Source organism: Microtus ochrogaster, linkage group LG5, assembly GCF_000317375.1.
Source record: "Microtus ochrogaster isolate Prairie Vole_2 linkage group LG5, MicOch1.0, whole genome shotgun sequence".
NCBI classification, from domain to species: Eukaryota; Metazoa; Chordata; class Mammalia; order Rodentia; family Cricetidae; genus Microtus; species Microtus ochrogaster.
The window spans coordinates 52,047,427-52,065,887 of NC_022031.1; the positions used below are offsets into that span (position 1 = coordinate 52,047,427).

Sequence of the window (18,461 nt, forward strand, 5' to 3'; positions counted from 1 at the left end):
TCCAGGACTGGCTCTAAAGCTACAGAGAAACCCTGTCTCAAAAACAAACAAACAAATAAACAAACAAATAAAAAACCAAAAAAAAGGCCAAAAGAATAAAAAAGTAATTTCAACTCTATCCACAGTCAATGCCCACTCAGAAGTTGAGCTGGGAAGATGGCTCAGAGGGCTAACAACATTGACTGTTATTCCAGAGGTCCTGAGTTCAATTCTCAGCAACCACATGGTGGCGCACAACAATCTATAATGAGGTCTGGTGCCCTCTTCTGGATTGCAGGCAGAAATGCAGACAGAACACTGTATACATAATAAATAAATAATAAAAAATAAAGGTTAATAGTGGCAGCCAGCTTTAAATTTTTTTAACTTTTTTTTTAAGCTTTATAATTGAGGTATTTTTTAAAATACAGGTATTCAGCACATAGTCTAGACTGGTCTGAAATCATGACCTTACTGCTCAGGCCCCTAAACACTGGGATTATAAGAATAATCCCTATGACTGGATTTATGCCTTTTTAAATGGAAATTTAAAGGTTTAATCCAGGAGGAAGCGGCTTTTCTCTTGCTGTGATGAGTAACTGTCAATTGTTTCAAATAACTCTAGAATCATTAACTGTTTTAAAAGCCATTTTTGTTCTAACTTTGCCAGATCATAATTCATCAGGCAAGACTTGTCTCATAAATCTCACTAGGTATTCGAGTTCTAACAATACATAGAAAATAGCCTGTGTAATGAAAAATTTATTATAGCTATTATATAATATTAGAACACTAACTGAAATTTAAGATTATACTAATATATACTGGTTTCTGTTCTGACTGCCAACCTGCCTCAGACAGATTGGAATATACAGAATAAATAAGACAAAGAACTTAATAAAGATTAACTGTGTCCTGCAAATGAACACCTTTCACCTTGGCAGAGGGACTAAAGTATTAAACAAATACTTTTATATTTGTTTACATATGTGATTGCACGATGACGCCATGCTGTTCCAGAGCTCACTCAGGCTACAGACAGCCGAGCTCATGGCAGAGGTCTATACAGCACAGTTGCACCACAAGTGCAAATAATCCCTAGACAGAACGTGAAGACATACGTAGGGCACTCAAGGCTGGCTCCTCCATGTCTCAGTCAGGCACCATACAGACCAGTAAAGAAGCGTACAGAACTCGTGATGAGTGCTAGGACCTTTGGTGCAACTGCTTCCAGCCATCCTAGGAATCATTCACAAGGAACCTGCAGGTGTTCCTGTAATTCTCCTGGAGGTGCTGGATTTATGATACGTTAAGCTCCAGTTTACAATGGGAATGAAGATGACTGTCCTGTTTATATTCCCAGTTTTGTGACCTGAATAAGAAGTTGAGTGGTTTTATTCCAGAATATAAACTAACTTACCCTGGAGAACACTAAATTTATGTATGCCACAAAACAAAAGACAGCATCCAAAGCTACCTCAGACTCTATCAGTCAAACATGAGAGTCATGTTTGCTGGGATACTGAGATATACAATTTGGGGTCCAAGTAGAATATGATAATTTAGCTTTGCAGTATCAATTCTTTAAGACCACAGACCATGATGTGCAATTACAATGGGGTGCTGAACAGGTTTATCGATCAACCCGGGGTTCTATGTATCTGGTATTCTCAATACTGACGTCATAACAGCAGAGGTAAGCAGGGCAAAGGACAGATGCTGATGGAAATGGGATAGGATTCCCTGGTACTCCTCTGGGAGATCAGTGGACAGACACCATTCTATAACCTTACGTACTCCTGCCACAGATCAGATGTATCATCTTTTAGAAGACTGTAACAAGTCTACAGAGAAAGAGACCAAGGCAAAGAGCTATTAAGAGCAAGTGATGGGTCAGGCAATTTAACTATAATACAGAGCTTCAAACCACTTATTCTACAGTTCACTGTGATTCTCCAAAGTCATACGGTGAAACCTTAATCCTCAGAATATCGGACTATGACTGTGTCTGGAGATGAGGTCTTTTAATAAATGAAGACATTACCACATGACCACATGACCAAAACCAACCCAGAAAATAGTAGCCTCCAGGACTAGGAGGGAATAAGACATGTGGTATTTGTTATGAAATACCTTTCATGGCAGTGTGTGTCACTGGCAAGTGTTCAGAGGCAATTTCCTAGTCGTTCTATTTCCATGGAAGGATTTAAACTTTCAGGTTATTTACTTTTAATATTAATACATTAACATTCAAAATTCTAAAAAATATTATAAAAGATTATATTGTGAAAAATATCCTATCATATTGTCATATTACCTAGTTTCCTTCTAGGCAAAGTCAGTCTCATGTGTTTCTTAGGTCATCATCTAACAATATTCTCTGGGAAAAAACAGATGTGTGCATATATATTCATATTGTTCCCCCCACTGCTTATAATACACATACAGTGTCATATCTTTTCATAACAGCATCTTGGAAGTGGCTTTAAATGGAGAGATTTCATTAAAAACTGCTTATCTTGAGCTGGGCAGTGGTGGTCACACCTTTAATTCCAGCACTTGGGAGGCAGAGACAGGCAGATCACTGTAAGCTGAGACCAGTCTGGTCTACAGATTGAGTTCCAAGACAGCCAGGACTACACAGAGAAACCCTGTCTGGAGAAACAAAAAACAAAATAAAATAAAAAAGCAATTGCTTGTCTTGAACTGCGGCTTGGGCTCTGGATAAAATCTTTACTTACGTTTTGCACACAGCAGAAAATGGAAATGTCTGAAATCCTGCACATAGTGAACTCACTGGAGAATGTTGCCTTGGTAAGCTTAAATTGGTTAGTGGCATTTCCAATTCTGAAATATATGAAAATTAAAGTTATATAATACTGTATAAAATAAAGTTTAGAACTCTTGTAAATAATTATTTGGTTTGATCAATTTGTTGCAATGAAATACCTGTATTATTTCTTTGGGAACTGAGCACAGTGTATATTCTACTAGAATATATTACTATACTCACCTCTCTTCCTCAGACCCTCCTAGAGCTATACCTCCAATCAAGCTTTGTGTCCTATTACTGTTTTTAACCATCAAATTCAGTTTGTGCTGTTCATACAGTTTTTGCTGCGACAACAAAGTATGTCAGCAAGAGAAATCTGGGAGTAGGGCTAGCGAGATAGCTAAGCTGGTAAAGCTCAGAGCCTTAGGTCAATCCCAGCACCCATGCCTGCCAACAGCTGGACATGATGGCATGCACTGGAAATCTCAGCCTATCCCTAAAGTCCCAGTGACAGATCCTATCTCAAAAGACAAAGGGGATGGTTCCTGAGGACTGACGCCCGAGGCTGACCTCTGGCTTACACACACACACACACACACACACACACACACACACACACACACACACACGCAATACAAGAAACTTAGATTCCTAGAGATACAAAATAACAGCCCTAATCTTATTGTCTATATAAAGAACTGCAGATTTATCACCTGGCATCTCAATTACGACTACGTGGCTTTAGAAAGTCACAATGAGAGCTGAGCTTTACTGTGTTTTCCATGTAAGTTAAATCTAGGAGCTTGTGTATGAGAAGAGTTTTCATTCTGACAGCTTATGTTGTCAGCACATAGGCGATAGTATTATTTTATTTCCACAGTAAATTTTGGTGATGTTATAGAAATATAGGAGTAATTCTTCACCTTAATGAGTCAGGACTCTAGGTGTCCATGTCAGAGTTATAAATTAATAGAATTGGCCTGAAAAATCGACCTGCCATTATGGAAAAGTAGTATAGTATAAAGCAATAAACACCCAAACAGATACTCATGTGCTCCAAGTGTAAATGTAACTAACAGTCTCATCAAAATAGCTTCAAAAGAACACAATTTGGCTTTATCTGAAACAAAACATGATGCAGAGTTTCCAAGTTTGATAAAATAGTGACAGAGCAGAGAATGATGTGACTACTCTAAGTGATTAAAAAGTCCACCTTTTACGTGTCACAGGTGAGCAAGATGGCTTAGCCTGTACAGGTGCTTGCCACCAAGCCTGAGGACCAAGTTCAAGCCCAGGAATGCAATGGTGGAAGGAGAGAAGTGACTCCCACAAACTGCCTGCTGACCACTACACACACCACGCATCACCCCACTAGATAGTATGTAATTTAAAGGGTTGGTTTTTAAGTATAACAAAAATCAACAAGATTTCTAATACTGAAGCAAAATATAACGTTTTGGGGCTGAAGTAGTGGCTCAGTAGTTAAGAGTATTTGCCACCCTTCCTAGAGCCCAGGTTTGAGGCTCAGCAGCCACACTGGGTGACTTACAATCTCCTGTGACTACAGTTTCAGGGCATCTGATGCCCTCTTTTGGCCTCAGATGGCGCCTGCATGCGCACAGCACACATACATGCACTCAGGTACATACATAAAATACTAAAACCATAAAGTAATATCTAGTCGGATGTAATTTACAGTTATGTGTGGGTGGGAGTTCACATGAGTGCACTGTGTGGAGGCCGGAAGTCAGTGCTGGGTGTCTCAGTCACTCTCTGCCATACTGTTTTGGTATGGGGTCTCTCACTGAACCGGTGGTGTGTGGCAAACTCTTTACTGACTCAGCCCCCTCCCAAGCCCCGAGATTTGCACTTTAATTTTAGTCGTATTTCCTCTGTTCATCTTCCCCAGTATTTGTGACTCTGCTGTGTATGTGACCCCCTTCTGCTGGTGACAAGATCCTGAAAGGACAAATAAGAAGGAGCAGGAAAAGGGAAAGAAAACAGGGAGGATAACGACCAAGCTCCTGAACGGGAAAACCGATCCACAGCAGACTACAAGCGTGAGTTCAGTGTTCTTCTCCATCACATAGCAAACTCTTGGTAACTCAAGGACTTAGGCAAAATCTCTACCAGCTTCACTGCCCTCCAGCTCAGATGGGCTTTCAGTGGGTAAGATCTCTGTGGAGCTGTATTCCATATCCTCAGCATCAGACTCATGCTTGGTAGAAAGATCTGAAATAGAAGAAACTTATCAACAAAAGCACCTACCATTGTAATGCTATTCTCTGCATCTTCCTATCCTTATCGCTTTACGGTAGACTTTTTTTCTTTTACAGAGAACTGGATACTCTGAAGGAAATGCTGACATAATAAATAAATTCCTATTCTTCAATGCACGCTCCCTCTCACTCCTCATATATCAATTAAAATCACCAAAGGAATATAAAAACGCAAAAATCAGCACAATGATTGGAAGCTAAAATAGGACAGGTAATCCTGTATGTCATGAACATCAAAGAAAACAAACACTTCGAAAAACCTAATCTTCACCCATAAATGGCGACTTTCTAAGCTCTATTTAGCCTGAATTCTACTTGTGGTTCTGGAGGTTAAAACCAAGCCTTGGGTAGGCTGGGCACTCTGCCACTGAACCACATCCACCGGACTGGTCTGTGTTACTGACTAGTTAGTCCCAGCTGCCTGGCATACTGTGCCTAGTACTTTATTATTGTTATTATGTTACGTGTTTGTGTGTGTGTATACACACGCATACGCACCTGCACTACGTGCATGCGGAAGCTAGAGGTTGATGTTGGGTATCTTCCTCAGTCACTTTCCACATTTTTTTTTTTCAGACACAGTCTCTCACTGAACCCGGAGCTCGCTGGTTTGATTTGCTAGACTGGCCTGCAAGTCCCAGGGCTCCTCCTGTTTCAGTCTTCTCGGTGCTGGAGTCACAGGCATGTATGATCATGTTTGGCTTTGAGTGGGTGCTGAGGAGCAAACTCAGGTCTTCGTGTCTGTGTGTGTTAAGCACCTTACTAACGTAGCCCTCTCCCAGCCCTGTTCCTCATTTTTAATGTCATCCTTTCTTTCTTTGTAAAACACAACTCTTGTAAACACTATACATATTAATTCCTTGAGTGCAACACAGATTTTCCTGTTTTTTTTTAATGAAATTATTAGTCATCTTATATTAGTATGTACATTTAGGCTTTTCCCGCCTGCATATTTTATGATGTTAGAATTAGAAAATATATAAAAAAAATGACTGTTAGGAGAAGGCCCTAGGAGAACTGGTGGTAAACTGGCCCCGAGGTACTTTTCTAAGTTACAGCTTTTTACTGGGTGCTGACTGGGACGACCAGAACTTGGATAAAAATATGTAGTCTCATTGTCTTGAAAGATTTGAAGACAGATCTATCTGCACTAGAGTTCCGGGTTAACAAAGAAGCTAGGAAGTGAAGTCAGGAAAGGAAAGAGCAACAGAGAAGTCCCCAACTCGATATAAATATTCTCTGTCTAAATCTTAAGCTGACTCCTGAACTGCAGGCTTCAAGTGGTGTCCAGGGAGATCAGTTAAGGCCCAAAGAATACTTAAAGACTTCAACTTATCACTGCTCTAGGGGTGAAAAAGTCTGCAGTTTTTGAGCCAAGCTGACAAGTTAGTGTGAAATAAACAACACTCTCATTAGCAGGACATAGCAGAATTTAAAAAAAAAAAAAATCGCAGAAGGAAAATACAGCTAACTTTATTTTGTTTTACATTTCAAATATCACTTTTTACTACTTTATCATGTATTTTGAAATTTACAAATTTAACCCAAAACAAATTATTTAAATCAAGCCTTAACATCAAAGTTTGACAATATGATAGGACTTTACCCCTTCGGTTCTCCACTTTACAGCTTATCTGTTTACTTTACTGTGTCTTTCAATTTTATTAATGCTCATTTTGAAAAATGGCAATCAACAATTCTCTTTATTTTATGAGTTCTGAAGATGCTCTCAGGTCTCTTTTGCAATGCCTCATGAATACGCAGCCATATGATGTTGACATGTTCATCTCAACTTATACTGCTAATAAGAATCTAGGGATAGGATATAGTTTGACCATAACACATTTTTTCTCTTTTCCCCTACCTCCATTCCTTTAACTTTGAGGCAGGGTTTAATTACTTAGCCCAGGCTGGGCTAAACCTCATAATCCTCCTGCCTCAGCCATATTTAACACCATGCACAGGAATTTTCTTCTCTATCCTGGCTTCTAAAAAGCTTGTATTCTGCCAGAATAGAAATTATAATTGCATTAGCATGGCATTGCTTCCTCCTATAATTTTCTTTATAATGTTCCTCCACTCCTCCCAGTCCCACCCCAGACCTTCCCTTTCCCCAGATACACTCCTCTTCTGGAAAAAAAAAGAAGAAAGGAAGTGCAGCTGGTGGAAGAGACAGGGACTTAGGGGGATGGGCGTGGTTAGAAGTAAACCTACACAACTACAGCCCCCTCATTATTTGACAAAGACATTAAAACACATTAAAAACAACAACCACGAAAACCCAGCCTCTTTAACAATGGTGCTAGGGAAACTGGATATCCGCAAGCAAAAGAATGAAGCCAAGCCTCTCTCTCACCTATCATAAAAGTCAACTCAAAATGGACCAAACACCTTAATATAAAACTGGAGACGATTTTCTTTCCTCTCCTCCAGCCAAAACAAAGTGCCGTACGGAAAGAAAGTCAAAGATATAGGTGGTCCTGGTCCCCACCGTTGTGAAGAAGCTGAAAATGTGGTGACCCTGTTTTGGACAGGACCTGCAGTGCCAAAGAAAGCTCACCCACTTCATCAAATGGCCCCACTACAACAGGCTGCTGCCTCTGTGACTAAGGAAAGCTGCTGAGGTCAGGAATATGTCAGGAGTGACCCTGAATGAAGAACTAGAGAGGCCACTGCATGAAGTTGTGAAGGTGAAGCCTGGATTGTCTTGGAGACACCAAGATGATGAGATGCTAGAGCCTTGGGATAGCTGCCAAGGAGAGCTACTAACAGGGAGTGGAACCAGCCCAAAAGAAAGAAGTGTGTTACAGTCAACAAAGCTGAAAGGAATTGGAGGTCTGAAGACTGCTCTGACATCAGACATAGAGATGCAGAGTCTGGAGTTTGCCCAGCTGGTTTTTGGTCTTGCTTTGGTTCAGTATTTTCTCACTATGCTCCCTTCCCTTCATTTTAGAATGGTAATGTATACCTTATGCCATTTTTGGTTGGATATATGTGATCTGCCTTTTAATTTTATTTTACAGATTAGAGTTAAGAGATTGTGTGACTCTCAGAAGAGGCTTTAAACAGTTGAACTTTAGACATCATTAAGTTTAAGGGTGTTATAGACTATGGGGACTTCTGAAGTTGGACTGAATATATTGTTGCATTATGATATGGATACAAGTCTTTGGGAGCAAGGAATGGAATGTGGTGGTTTGAAAAAAATTAAAAAGTAGTGGCACTAGTGGAAGGTGTGGCCTTATTGGAAGAAGTGTGTCATTGTGGAGGTGGGCTTTAAGGTCTCCTATGCTCAAGCTACTTTCAATGAGATAGACTACTTCCTATTGCCTGTAAATCAAGATGTAGGACTCTCAGGTGCCATCATGTTGCACCATGAATAATGGACTGACCCTCTGAAAATATAAGTCATCTCAATTAAATGTTTTCCCTTTGTAAGAGTTGCCATGGTCATGGTGTCTCTTCATAGCAATAGAAACCCTAACTAAGACAATATATGTATACAGAAAAAACATGTACATAAGTATTCATAGTAAGTTTATTTATAATAGCTAAAGAATATAAACAATTCAAATGTCTATCAAAAGATGTGTAGGTAAATAAATTGTGAGAAAACATCTCTACAATGGGATATTATTTGGCTATAAAAACCAATGAAGTACTGATACATTCTATAATATAAGTTTGAAAAATTATGGTTCGTGAAAGAGGCCAGACACAGGAAGACCACACATTGCATGGCTGTATTTTCACTGAATGTCTAGAACAAACAAATCTAAGTTGGGTGCTCAGGGTTGGGAATGTAACTCAATGGCAGAATTCTTGTTTAGCACATGAAGGCCCTGATCCAAACTCCAACACCAGAAAAATAGGAATAATGTGATCAATATGTAAAGAGTCTAAGAGTAATGATCCTGATACTTCAACATGTAACTTACAGAACATCTCTATAAAGTATTTTAATAAATAAAAACTCAATAACAAGTAGTTTTTTACATGAAACACTTTTCTAAATAAATTCTCACCTTTTTTGAAAGGTTTTTCATTTTCATCTTCATGATCCATTATTTCAGGTATTGAGTTTAAAGATTCCTTCAGTTCTGATAGTAATAGAGTGGGAATTTCTTGTTTGGGGATTGTAGATATTAAGAATTCAAACTCATAAGGAAAAACTGATGGCTGAAATAATATAACATTAAAAAAACTTAAGGAATAGTTCCACATAAATATATTAAATGGATGTGTTTGTTTAAACAGGGTCACACAAAATTTAAGCTTAAGTAATATTCTATTTTAAATGTTGTACAGATGTTTAGTAGTCAAAAATAAATACATCTTACATGCAATTCTTTCCTTGAGTAATATTTTCTATAATCCCAACACCTTATCAATACACAGTATCTCTAATTATGTGTGTGTGTGTTATATTTTTGGTTAATAAAATATTTAGATATTCTAAATTAAAAGAATTACTACAGAAAATAATAGAAAATGGCATAAGCTGAATAGCTGATAGAATGGAGTTCATTTCTACTGCACTCCAAAGACAATATTCTCCAGCAAGTGAGACTGCACCACTAGAATCAACAAGTGAGGAGGCTGGAGTCAGAAAGGCAATGAACAAACTAATGTCCTCACCAACCTGTCACATTTTATCTGTAATGAAGCCCTTGAAGTGCCCTTGTGCACTGTGTGTGTATGTGTATCCTCTGAATGGATTAAGAAAAGGCCCAATGTATAAAATTATTCTGTTTTCCACAAAACATGAAATGTGTGTTTAAATTAGAATGCCCATACAGTTAAGTTTATAATTTTTAAATTTAACTACTTAAATTTCTATGCCAAGTATAGTAACTAAAATTACTAACAGAGGTTTAAAAATTCTCTGTACCTGCACTTCCCACCAGACCAATTAAATCAGAATATAACTGGGTAGATCCAACTTCAACCTCAAGCTAAGGCTGAGAATCATTATTTGGAAGTTAATTTGGCTCCATAATTGACACATATTCAACCTAGTATCAAAAAATTTCAGTATAAGGTTGTAAACACGCAAAATAAATTTCTAAAATTTATAAAGGTGTATTCCCTTCCTTCTACAAATACATTACAGAAAACAGATGTTACAATTCTATTGAAACATACTGGTTTCTTCTTACAAAAGGTCTCCTCAGCCATATGGAAATCTCTTACAGAAGGTTCCAACCGTTCTTGAACAGAGAAACACTCCCTTAAATAAAAAATAAAACAAGATTAGTTAAAGCTTACTAAAATCATTTAACAAATATTGCCAATCAAAACACACTAAGTTTAACATGTGAGCTGAGATGAAGTGATGGAACCCTTGCCAACAGCATCTAAACCTATGGCTGTTCAAAGAATGACCTCATGTCAGTTACATACGTGAACTGATCCTTTCCACGGAGCTGTTCTTTGAAATCTAAAAGCGGATCCTTAACCCGATAGAGCTTCAGTCTGCTCAAGATGGTATCCACAGTTGGTAGATAATTGTCCACTGCCTTATTTATAAAAATCAATTCCTCATCAATAAGTAATCCTGAAAAGAAATAAGGAATTAAAAATCTAATAGTTATACAAGAGAGCTAGAATTAAATATTAATGGGTTTTTCAAACACATGAGATCATCAGTTCTTCTCTATACTCTGAATATAAAACACAGAATATAATACCCAGACAAAAGGAATAGCTCAATAAAATATTGTATTTAGTACATGAAGATGGAGACAAATGTTCTGAAAGAGTAGTAGTATAATGGCATATACTTTATCAACAAAGACAGGCTTAATTAATAGAGGAAAATATTTTCTACTTGAAACTAGTACCAAAAAAAAAAAAAGAAACTAGTACCAAACGTGCAAAGAAATAAAAGTATTGGCCTCTGGCTGAGTCTGGTTTTCTGTTTTCGGGATCATCTCATCTGTGAGGACATACAATGAATGAATATGGTCTAGAGAGCCTACACTTGAAAGCTCTGAGTCCATCATTATAAACTATATCCTGAAGCATCTACTTGGAAATGATGACATACTTTACATATTTAAAACACCACTGATAATAGTTAACTGATGAGCTGAAATTCCTTTTCTATCCCAACCTGCTATGCTTGTGCTACTTTAGAATCTTGGTTGGTTGTGTGAGCGTTTCTGAGCTATGCAAGGGAACAGTAAACTGGCCCCCTTCTTCAATAAGTTTCTCAGCAGAAAGGGAAAGGAAAATGTATGTACAGAGAAGGAAGCACTCAGAAAGTTAAAGTCTCCACCATGAAAGATGCCTTGAGTGTGAAGAATGGATTATCTTTTGTTCTGGGCAGTAGTCTCCGTTAAGTGGTGGCAGCAGGTCTCAGGAGAGGAATAGCATGTAGTTTTCAGGTACTGATGTCTCATGACCAACTACATAAGTGATGTGTATGTACCTAGTTGATACGTGACAGAAGAGAAGCAGCCAGGGAGCATCCCTTGGCCATGCTGAATGTAAGAATCGAAGAACTTGTGATAAACTAGCCTCCTAAGAGACCACCCAAATCATTTAAGTTTCTGCCAATCTCATAATGTGATACTGCTGAAAGATCCTCAACCAAGTCCACATCAAAGCAGGGCTTATCTGAGAAAAATAGGGGCTGATTGTTCATATAATTCACCCATTCTGCAAAGTACTGATAAAGTCATGTTGAGGGTGAAAACAGCATTATTTATATGCCCATATCCTCTTTATTCTCCAATCACAAGCTCTGGGGCTGTCACACCAGATAAAGCCACATCCTGATATTTTACTGCATGGGGCCATCTCATGTCACTGATGAGTCTTGTTTTCCAAGCATTCATCCTTCCTTGACCCTTTCAGTCCCCGAGATTCAACTACCATTTTTGATGTAGCCACTAGATGTCAGCATCTCACCACAGCCAGACAAAGGCTGTTTTCACCAAGGCATGGTAGCTTCCTTATACAACTAAGGCTGTACTGTATTCCCAGAGTTCTTACTTCAAAGCAACTATGTGTGTTCCACACTGTTTTACTAAGCTGTAGAAAATGACGTGCAGGAAATACAAATCTGGTCAATTATGAAAGAAGCAGGAAAAGAGGCTCAGTGACAAGAAGGAAGACAGGACGATTTTTTGCAAAAATTACATCTGTCTGTTTAGAAAAGTCAAGTTAGCTAGATTAAAACAGTAAGAATTCCATGTTTGTGTAGAAATTACTAAAATAATGATTTCCTAATGGGTAACCGTTGAGAATTTTTTTAAAAAAATTGAATAAAAGGCAAGACAAACAATCCCCCACTCCCAACCCACCCCCAGTTAGGAAAGCTAATGAAAATATCCTAAATGACATGCTATTAATTTTCCAGAGGCGTGACTGGGAACATTTGGGGAAAGTGACTCCAAAGTAAATCCAGACAAATAAACACATGAAGTTGGAAAAAAACAAGAGAGAAACTGCTAACACACATCACAGGTCTGTCTATAAGAGCTCAAACTATGTGACACCAACACACCAGACAGAACAATACAAAACCCAGAATGAAGCTGGAAATGGGTAAGAACTTAACACTTAATATAAGCAGAATTTCTGGTGGTGGAAAAGACTCTTAGCTAAATAATATTGAGACAAATGCCAAAATATTTTTAAAATACCCCTATTTTAAACATAAAAATATTTGAAATAAAATTATATAAAACATTTAAAAATTAGTGGGTGCTGTGGTACACACCTAAAATCCCAGTACTCAGGAGGCAGAGGCAGGTAGATTTTTGTGAGTTTAAAGCAGTCTGGTCTACACAGTGAGTTCTAGACCAGCCAGGACTATATAGCAAGACACTGCCTCAAAGCAAACACCTTAAACAAAAGAAAAGTTATATAATAGATAAGAATAAAGTAAAATTCTTCCAAGACAAATGCAATACAAAAATCTATAAAACAAAACACCAGCAGAACCGATCATATTAAAGTTAAATGCATTAGGAAACATTGGTATCTTTACATATAAAAACACATGCAAGAAAAAAAGGAGAAATCATTTCACAAAAGAAAAATAGCCAATACATACTAATAACTTTTAAATCTAAATAAATATACATTTTCCCATCACACTGGTTTATGTGCATTACCATGGTAACAGTAGTAACATATCAAGTGATGATAAGGGTGGCGTGAATAAGGTTTGTATTCTCAAATTATACTAGTGGTGCTAAAGCTAGGAACAAAATAATGGGAAACACTTCCACCGCCAAGATTAACCTCAGTGAAATGATGGGTATATATGCACGTGTTTGACCTGAGCAACATATGTAACTACAGAGAAAATATATTAGATTATGAAGATAATACAGTAATGTTATGACAAGGACACCAAAGGAAAACAAGTTAAACATTATTTCCCCTTAGCTAATTGATTTTATCCAACAATAGCTTATAGTTTGCCACAAGAATAATAACAGCTCTTTGTGTTTAGCCTGATAGTTTTTATAAATCATCTCTCTCTACATATATAATTTAATATAAATATATTTTCATCTCCACAAAATTTTACAAGAACTATTTTAATAAATCAAGAGAAATTATAGGGAAAATAAACCATAATTCATCCCTAAGCCTCAATAACGGCTTTCCCCAAACTGCATCACATCAAAACAACAGCAAAACATCTGAGCTATTTTTTTCATGCTCAACCCCCCCCCACACACACACACTTTTCAAAACAGGGTTTCTCTATGTAGCCCTGGCTGCCCTGGAGCTCACTCTGTAGTGTGTGCCACCACTCCTAGGTATAGCATTTCTTAAATAGCAGGAGTGATTATATAAAAGACCTTCAAGTTTTGTCACTAAACACAGAATAGGCCAATAATACAAGAAAGCCAGTTCTTGGCAAGCTGTGAAGAACTCGACTTGCTGGAGTGTAGATTGGAAAACAGTTTGGATAAAACATAATTTAGTTGGTACTGACAACAACCTTTTAAAACCTGGTGCATTTTTTTTTTCGAGACAGGGTTTCTCTGTGGTTTTGGAGCCGGTCCTGGAACTAGCTCTTGTAGACCAAGCTGGTCTCGAACTCACAGAGATCCGCCTGCCTCTGCCTCCCGAGTGCTGGGATTAAAGGCGTGCGCCACCACCGCCCGGCTCCTGGTGCATTTTTTGGCCTAGTCTGACCACAACTCCATCTATGACTTGAACCTGGCTTTCATATATATTAGATGTTTTGAGAAATAATAAACAGGCATAACTTCAGAATCCAAAACTTAATGTCCCACTACACTTCCATATCACGAGATCTGGACTCAAAGCCAATGACATTCCAGAACACGCTGGAACACACCATGTTCAAATCTGTACATTTTGAGTTTCAGCAAACTTAAACTACAAGAAATCAATTTGCGAAAAGTATATTAGTATGAAAGAGAAAATACTGTTAGCATGGCAAAACTCAGACCTGTAACCATGTAGGTAGATTTAAAATACAACTGAACAATGGCACATAGAAATGAAGCTATGTACATTAATAGGAAACATCTTACCACTTCCTACCTTGGTGCTCAGCTTTCACTCCCGGGTAGTGTGGGGAGCACTTGATAGGTGTAAAGTCTTCTCTGTGGTCCTTACTGAGGGATGAGCTGACATCCTCTAGTCCGGTTGGAGAGTTTGGATTGGAACTGGGAACAATTTCCTCAAACGTACCATTAATTATCATTCCTGTAACTGTCTTTCTGTGACATAAAATTATTGATTGTATATGTATATATCTGAAGACATTTTTATTAGTAAGTAGTACATGTTCACCATGTAAAATTTGCCAAATTCCAATGGATACTAAGAAAAATTATCTGTAGCTCCACTTGAATGCAAAATTATACAAATTTCTAATTACACAGTATTTACATATATAGTAATCCATAACCTGTTTATTCCTACCCAGCTGTGAATAATGAGCCTATTCACATGTTAACCACTGTCCTTCTATTTGACTGACTATTTGAGTGAAGAGCAGAAATCCATTTATCATTGCTATATTTTGGATCTTGTATAACTTCCTGAAGGCCCATGTGTTAAAGGCCTGGTGTGCTGAGTGGCATTATTGGGAGGCAGGAGAGCTTGTAAAGATAGAACCAGCCAGGAAGTTTGGAGCCCTAGAGGTATGTCCTTAAACAAGACAGTGGGACTCTGACCCTTCCTTTTTCTCTCCCGCTTCTGGTCCATGAGTTGAGAGAGCACTCCTGCTCTGCCATGGTCTCCTGCCACTGTCCTGGCTCACCACAGGCCCAGATCAATGGAGCATGCTCAGAAACTCTAAAACTGCAAACCAAAATAAATCCTCTCTAAATTAATTGTTTCAAGTACTCTGTTAAAGTGATGAAAGCTACCACACTTAATAGTAACTGTCAGTTACTTCATCAGCTCTCCCTTCCTGGAAGTTGACGGTTCTCATCACTGCTATTAGGAGCAATAATACAAAGACCATGTTTGTATGCTTAGCCAATCATTTCCCCAAAATGCACTTCCTAAAAACAGAAGAAGTTTTGGAGAAGTTACATAGATTCATTTTTATTTATTTATTTGCAACTTCTGCCACTCATTGCCAGACTTCCATTTTATTTTATATTCAATATCACTCAGATCTTCCCCTCCTAACCCCCACCTCATTGTTTTATCCCAGCCCCCAAGCCCAAGCAGCCATTCCCTGGGAACCCTCAGGCCACTCCAGCCCAGGAAACATGTAGGCTAACTGCAGATCCTCACTCCTCCCTCAGTTCCTTTAAGTCCAAATCCCCCCTTCCCAGTCTTATCCCTGGCTCTGTAGCACCAACTCCACCTTCCACCTCCAACTCCAGCAGATACTCCCTGGAGCCCTTGGGTCGCTCAGGCCAAAGCAGCAAGTAGGTTAACTACATATCCTCACCCCTTCCCCAACTCCAACAGGTCCAGTCCCCCAATCTCACCCCATCCCAGTTTCATCTCTAGCTGACTTCCTGCTGCAGCCTTCCTCACTCTTTGCCCTTATTCCCAGGGGCTAAGCAGGTTCTGGTGGAACACTCTGCTTTCCTCCCTCCTGTAGACTACCTCCTAGCCCATCCACATTCCTAAATGTCAGCTCCCAATACCTAGAAACACATTTTACCTGGAACCCCCAGTAACCTCACCTATCAGGAACCCAGAAGAATTTCCTATCGGGCAACACATAGCCACCATACTCTTCTAAGAACAAGAGAGGGCATCAGAAACCCAGGAACAAAACAAAACATCTACCCAACATAGACAAGACCAGATATCAGCACCAAGAATTAATATCTTCCCAAATCCAGATGTCTAGGCACCAGAATAAAAAACACAATCAATAACAGCCAGGACAGTATGCTTCCATTAGAGTATGGAACAACTGTCACAGCAGGCCCGAGTATGGCAATGTAGCTGAAGCACAAGAGGATCAGAAAACAGCCTTTATGACTATGACAGAGCTCCTTAAAGGGAAATGAGTGAGTCCTTAACGAAATCATCTACAAATCCAGCCATGCAGAAGGAGCTACAAAGAAAAAACTCCAACCTAAAGAGGTTAACCACACCTAAAAAAAAACATAAGATAAATAATCCCAGACAAGAAAATCAAAAGACAGAAAACACACACATACACACACCACTGTCTGAACACGGTCACAAGGATGAGCCATGGTGAACAATGCCTTGGGGAACTGTGAGAGAGGCTCCAGGGAAAAGGCAGAGGGCCTTTTACCTCAGGTGCATTTTGTTCCCTGGATTGGTCTTGGATATGAGTTTGTGCCTTCTGTGACAAACATTTACATTTAATTCATAATATATGTTTCTTCTTGTTGGATGTCAGAGCACAGCTATAGAACCCAATCTGGTCAATGTGCCCTGAATCTGGATACGGCCTTCTGCCTTGTGTTCATGCTTTCCAGATATAATCTATAGTCTGTGCCAAGCAATTGTGTTTAAATTGGTCTGTCCTGAGAAAATTCCGTGAAAGGGCTGCTCTGTCTATGTTTAGTACGTGCTTACTGGCGTTTATTTACGTGTTTTTGTGAACTCAAACAACCTTCCTCAGAACATTGCTTCCTTTGCTTTATCCGCGTATAAAGCAGACTGCAAATGAAGTCAGGCTGTCTGCAGCATGAGACTGCAGTCTGTCCCATTCTCTGGGGTCCTCAGATCTCAGGTTCTGCAGACAAGATCTGCAGAGGTTGGCTGGAAAGTCCACACACCACAGGAGCAAAGTCAGAGGAATCAACAGACACTGCTCATCGAGAGCTCTCGACATCATAGGCCTTAATTCTTCAATAAAAAAGACTAGCAGAACGGATGCAAAAATCAGAATCCATCATTCTGCTGCACCAAGAAACAAACCTTAATATAAAAAGTAGACGTCACCCCAGGAAAAAAGGATGGAAAAGGATATTGCAAGCAAATGGACCTAAAAAGCAAGCTGGTGTAGCTGTGTTAGTATCTGACAAAACAGATTTCAAATCAAAGTCAATCAGAAGAGATAGGGAAGGACACTACATATTCATTATAGGACATTAAAGTTTTTAACATCTAAGCTCCAAACCCAAGGGCCCCAAAGTTCATGAAAGAAACACTACTATAACTGAAATCACATATTGACCCTCACACACTGATAGTGGGAGACTTCAATAGCCCTGTCTCACCAATAGACAGGTCATCCAGGTAGACACTAAACAGAGAAATGTTGGAGCAGGCAATGTCATAAACCAAATGGACCTAGCCAATATTTACAGAACATTTCACCCAAACACAAAAGAATATACCTTCTCAGCACCTCATGGAACTCTCTCCAAAACTGACTGCACATACTGGATATCAACAACAGAAAGAGAATGCTTACAAACTCATGGAAAATGAACAACTTACAACTGAATGAAAAATGGGTCAAGACAGAAATTATGAAATTAAAGGCTTACTAGATTGAATGAAAATGAATACACAACATACCAAAACTTAAAGGACACAATGAAGGCAGGTTTAAGAGGCAAGAACTAAGCCCCTAATTATAAAAAAAATGGAGAGATTTCATACTAGTAACTTAACAGCATGTCTGGAAGCTCTAGACCAAAAAGAAATCACACCCAAAGGAGTAGACAGCAAGAAATAGCCAAACTCTGGGTTTAAAATAAGAAAATAGAAACAAATAAGAGAAAGAAAATACAAAGAATCAATGAAACAAAGAGTTGGTGCTTTGAGAAATTCATTAATATTGACAAATCCTTATCCAAATTAATTAAAAGGCAAAGAGAGAATATCCAAATTAACAAAATTAGAAATGAAAAGGGGAGCCGGGCGGTGGTGGCGCACGCCTTTAATCCCAGCACTCGGGAGGCAGAGGCAGGCGGATCTCTGTGAGTTCGGGACCAGCCTGGTCTACAGAGCTAGTTCCAGGACAGGCTCCA

The 18,461-nt window shown here is 38.8% G+C and overlaps 1 protein-coding gene across 1 annotated transcript in view; it reads right to left on the minus strand.

Moving 5' to 3' along the window:
* Positions 1-18,461, minus strand: part of Shoc1 (shortage in chiasmata 1) — a 62,988-nt gene that overhangs the window by 37,427 nt on the left and 7,100 nt on the right. Inside the window, exons 3-8 of the mRNA XM_005362389.2 lie at positions 14,572-14,750; positions 10,417-10,588; positions 10,159-10,261; positions 9,057-9,210; positions 4,883-4,984; positions 2,721-2,826 (exon numbers count right to left, since the gene is read on the minus strand). Of these exons, the coding sequence (XP_005362446.1) occupies positions 2,721-2,826; positions 4,883-4,984; positions 9,057-9,210; positions 10,159-10,261; positions 10,417-10,588; positions 14,572-14,750 (816 nt within the window). The remainder of the gene's footprint in view (positions 1-2,720; positions 2,827-4,882; positions 4,985-9,056; positions 9,211-10,158; positions 10,262-10,416; positions 10,589-14,571; positions 14,751-18,461) is intronic.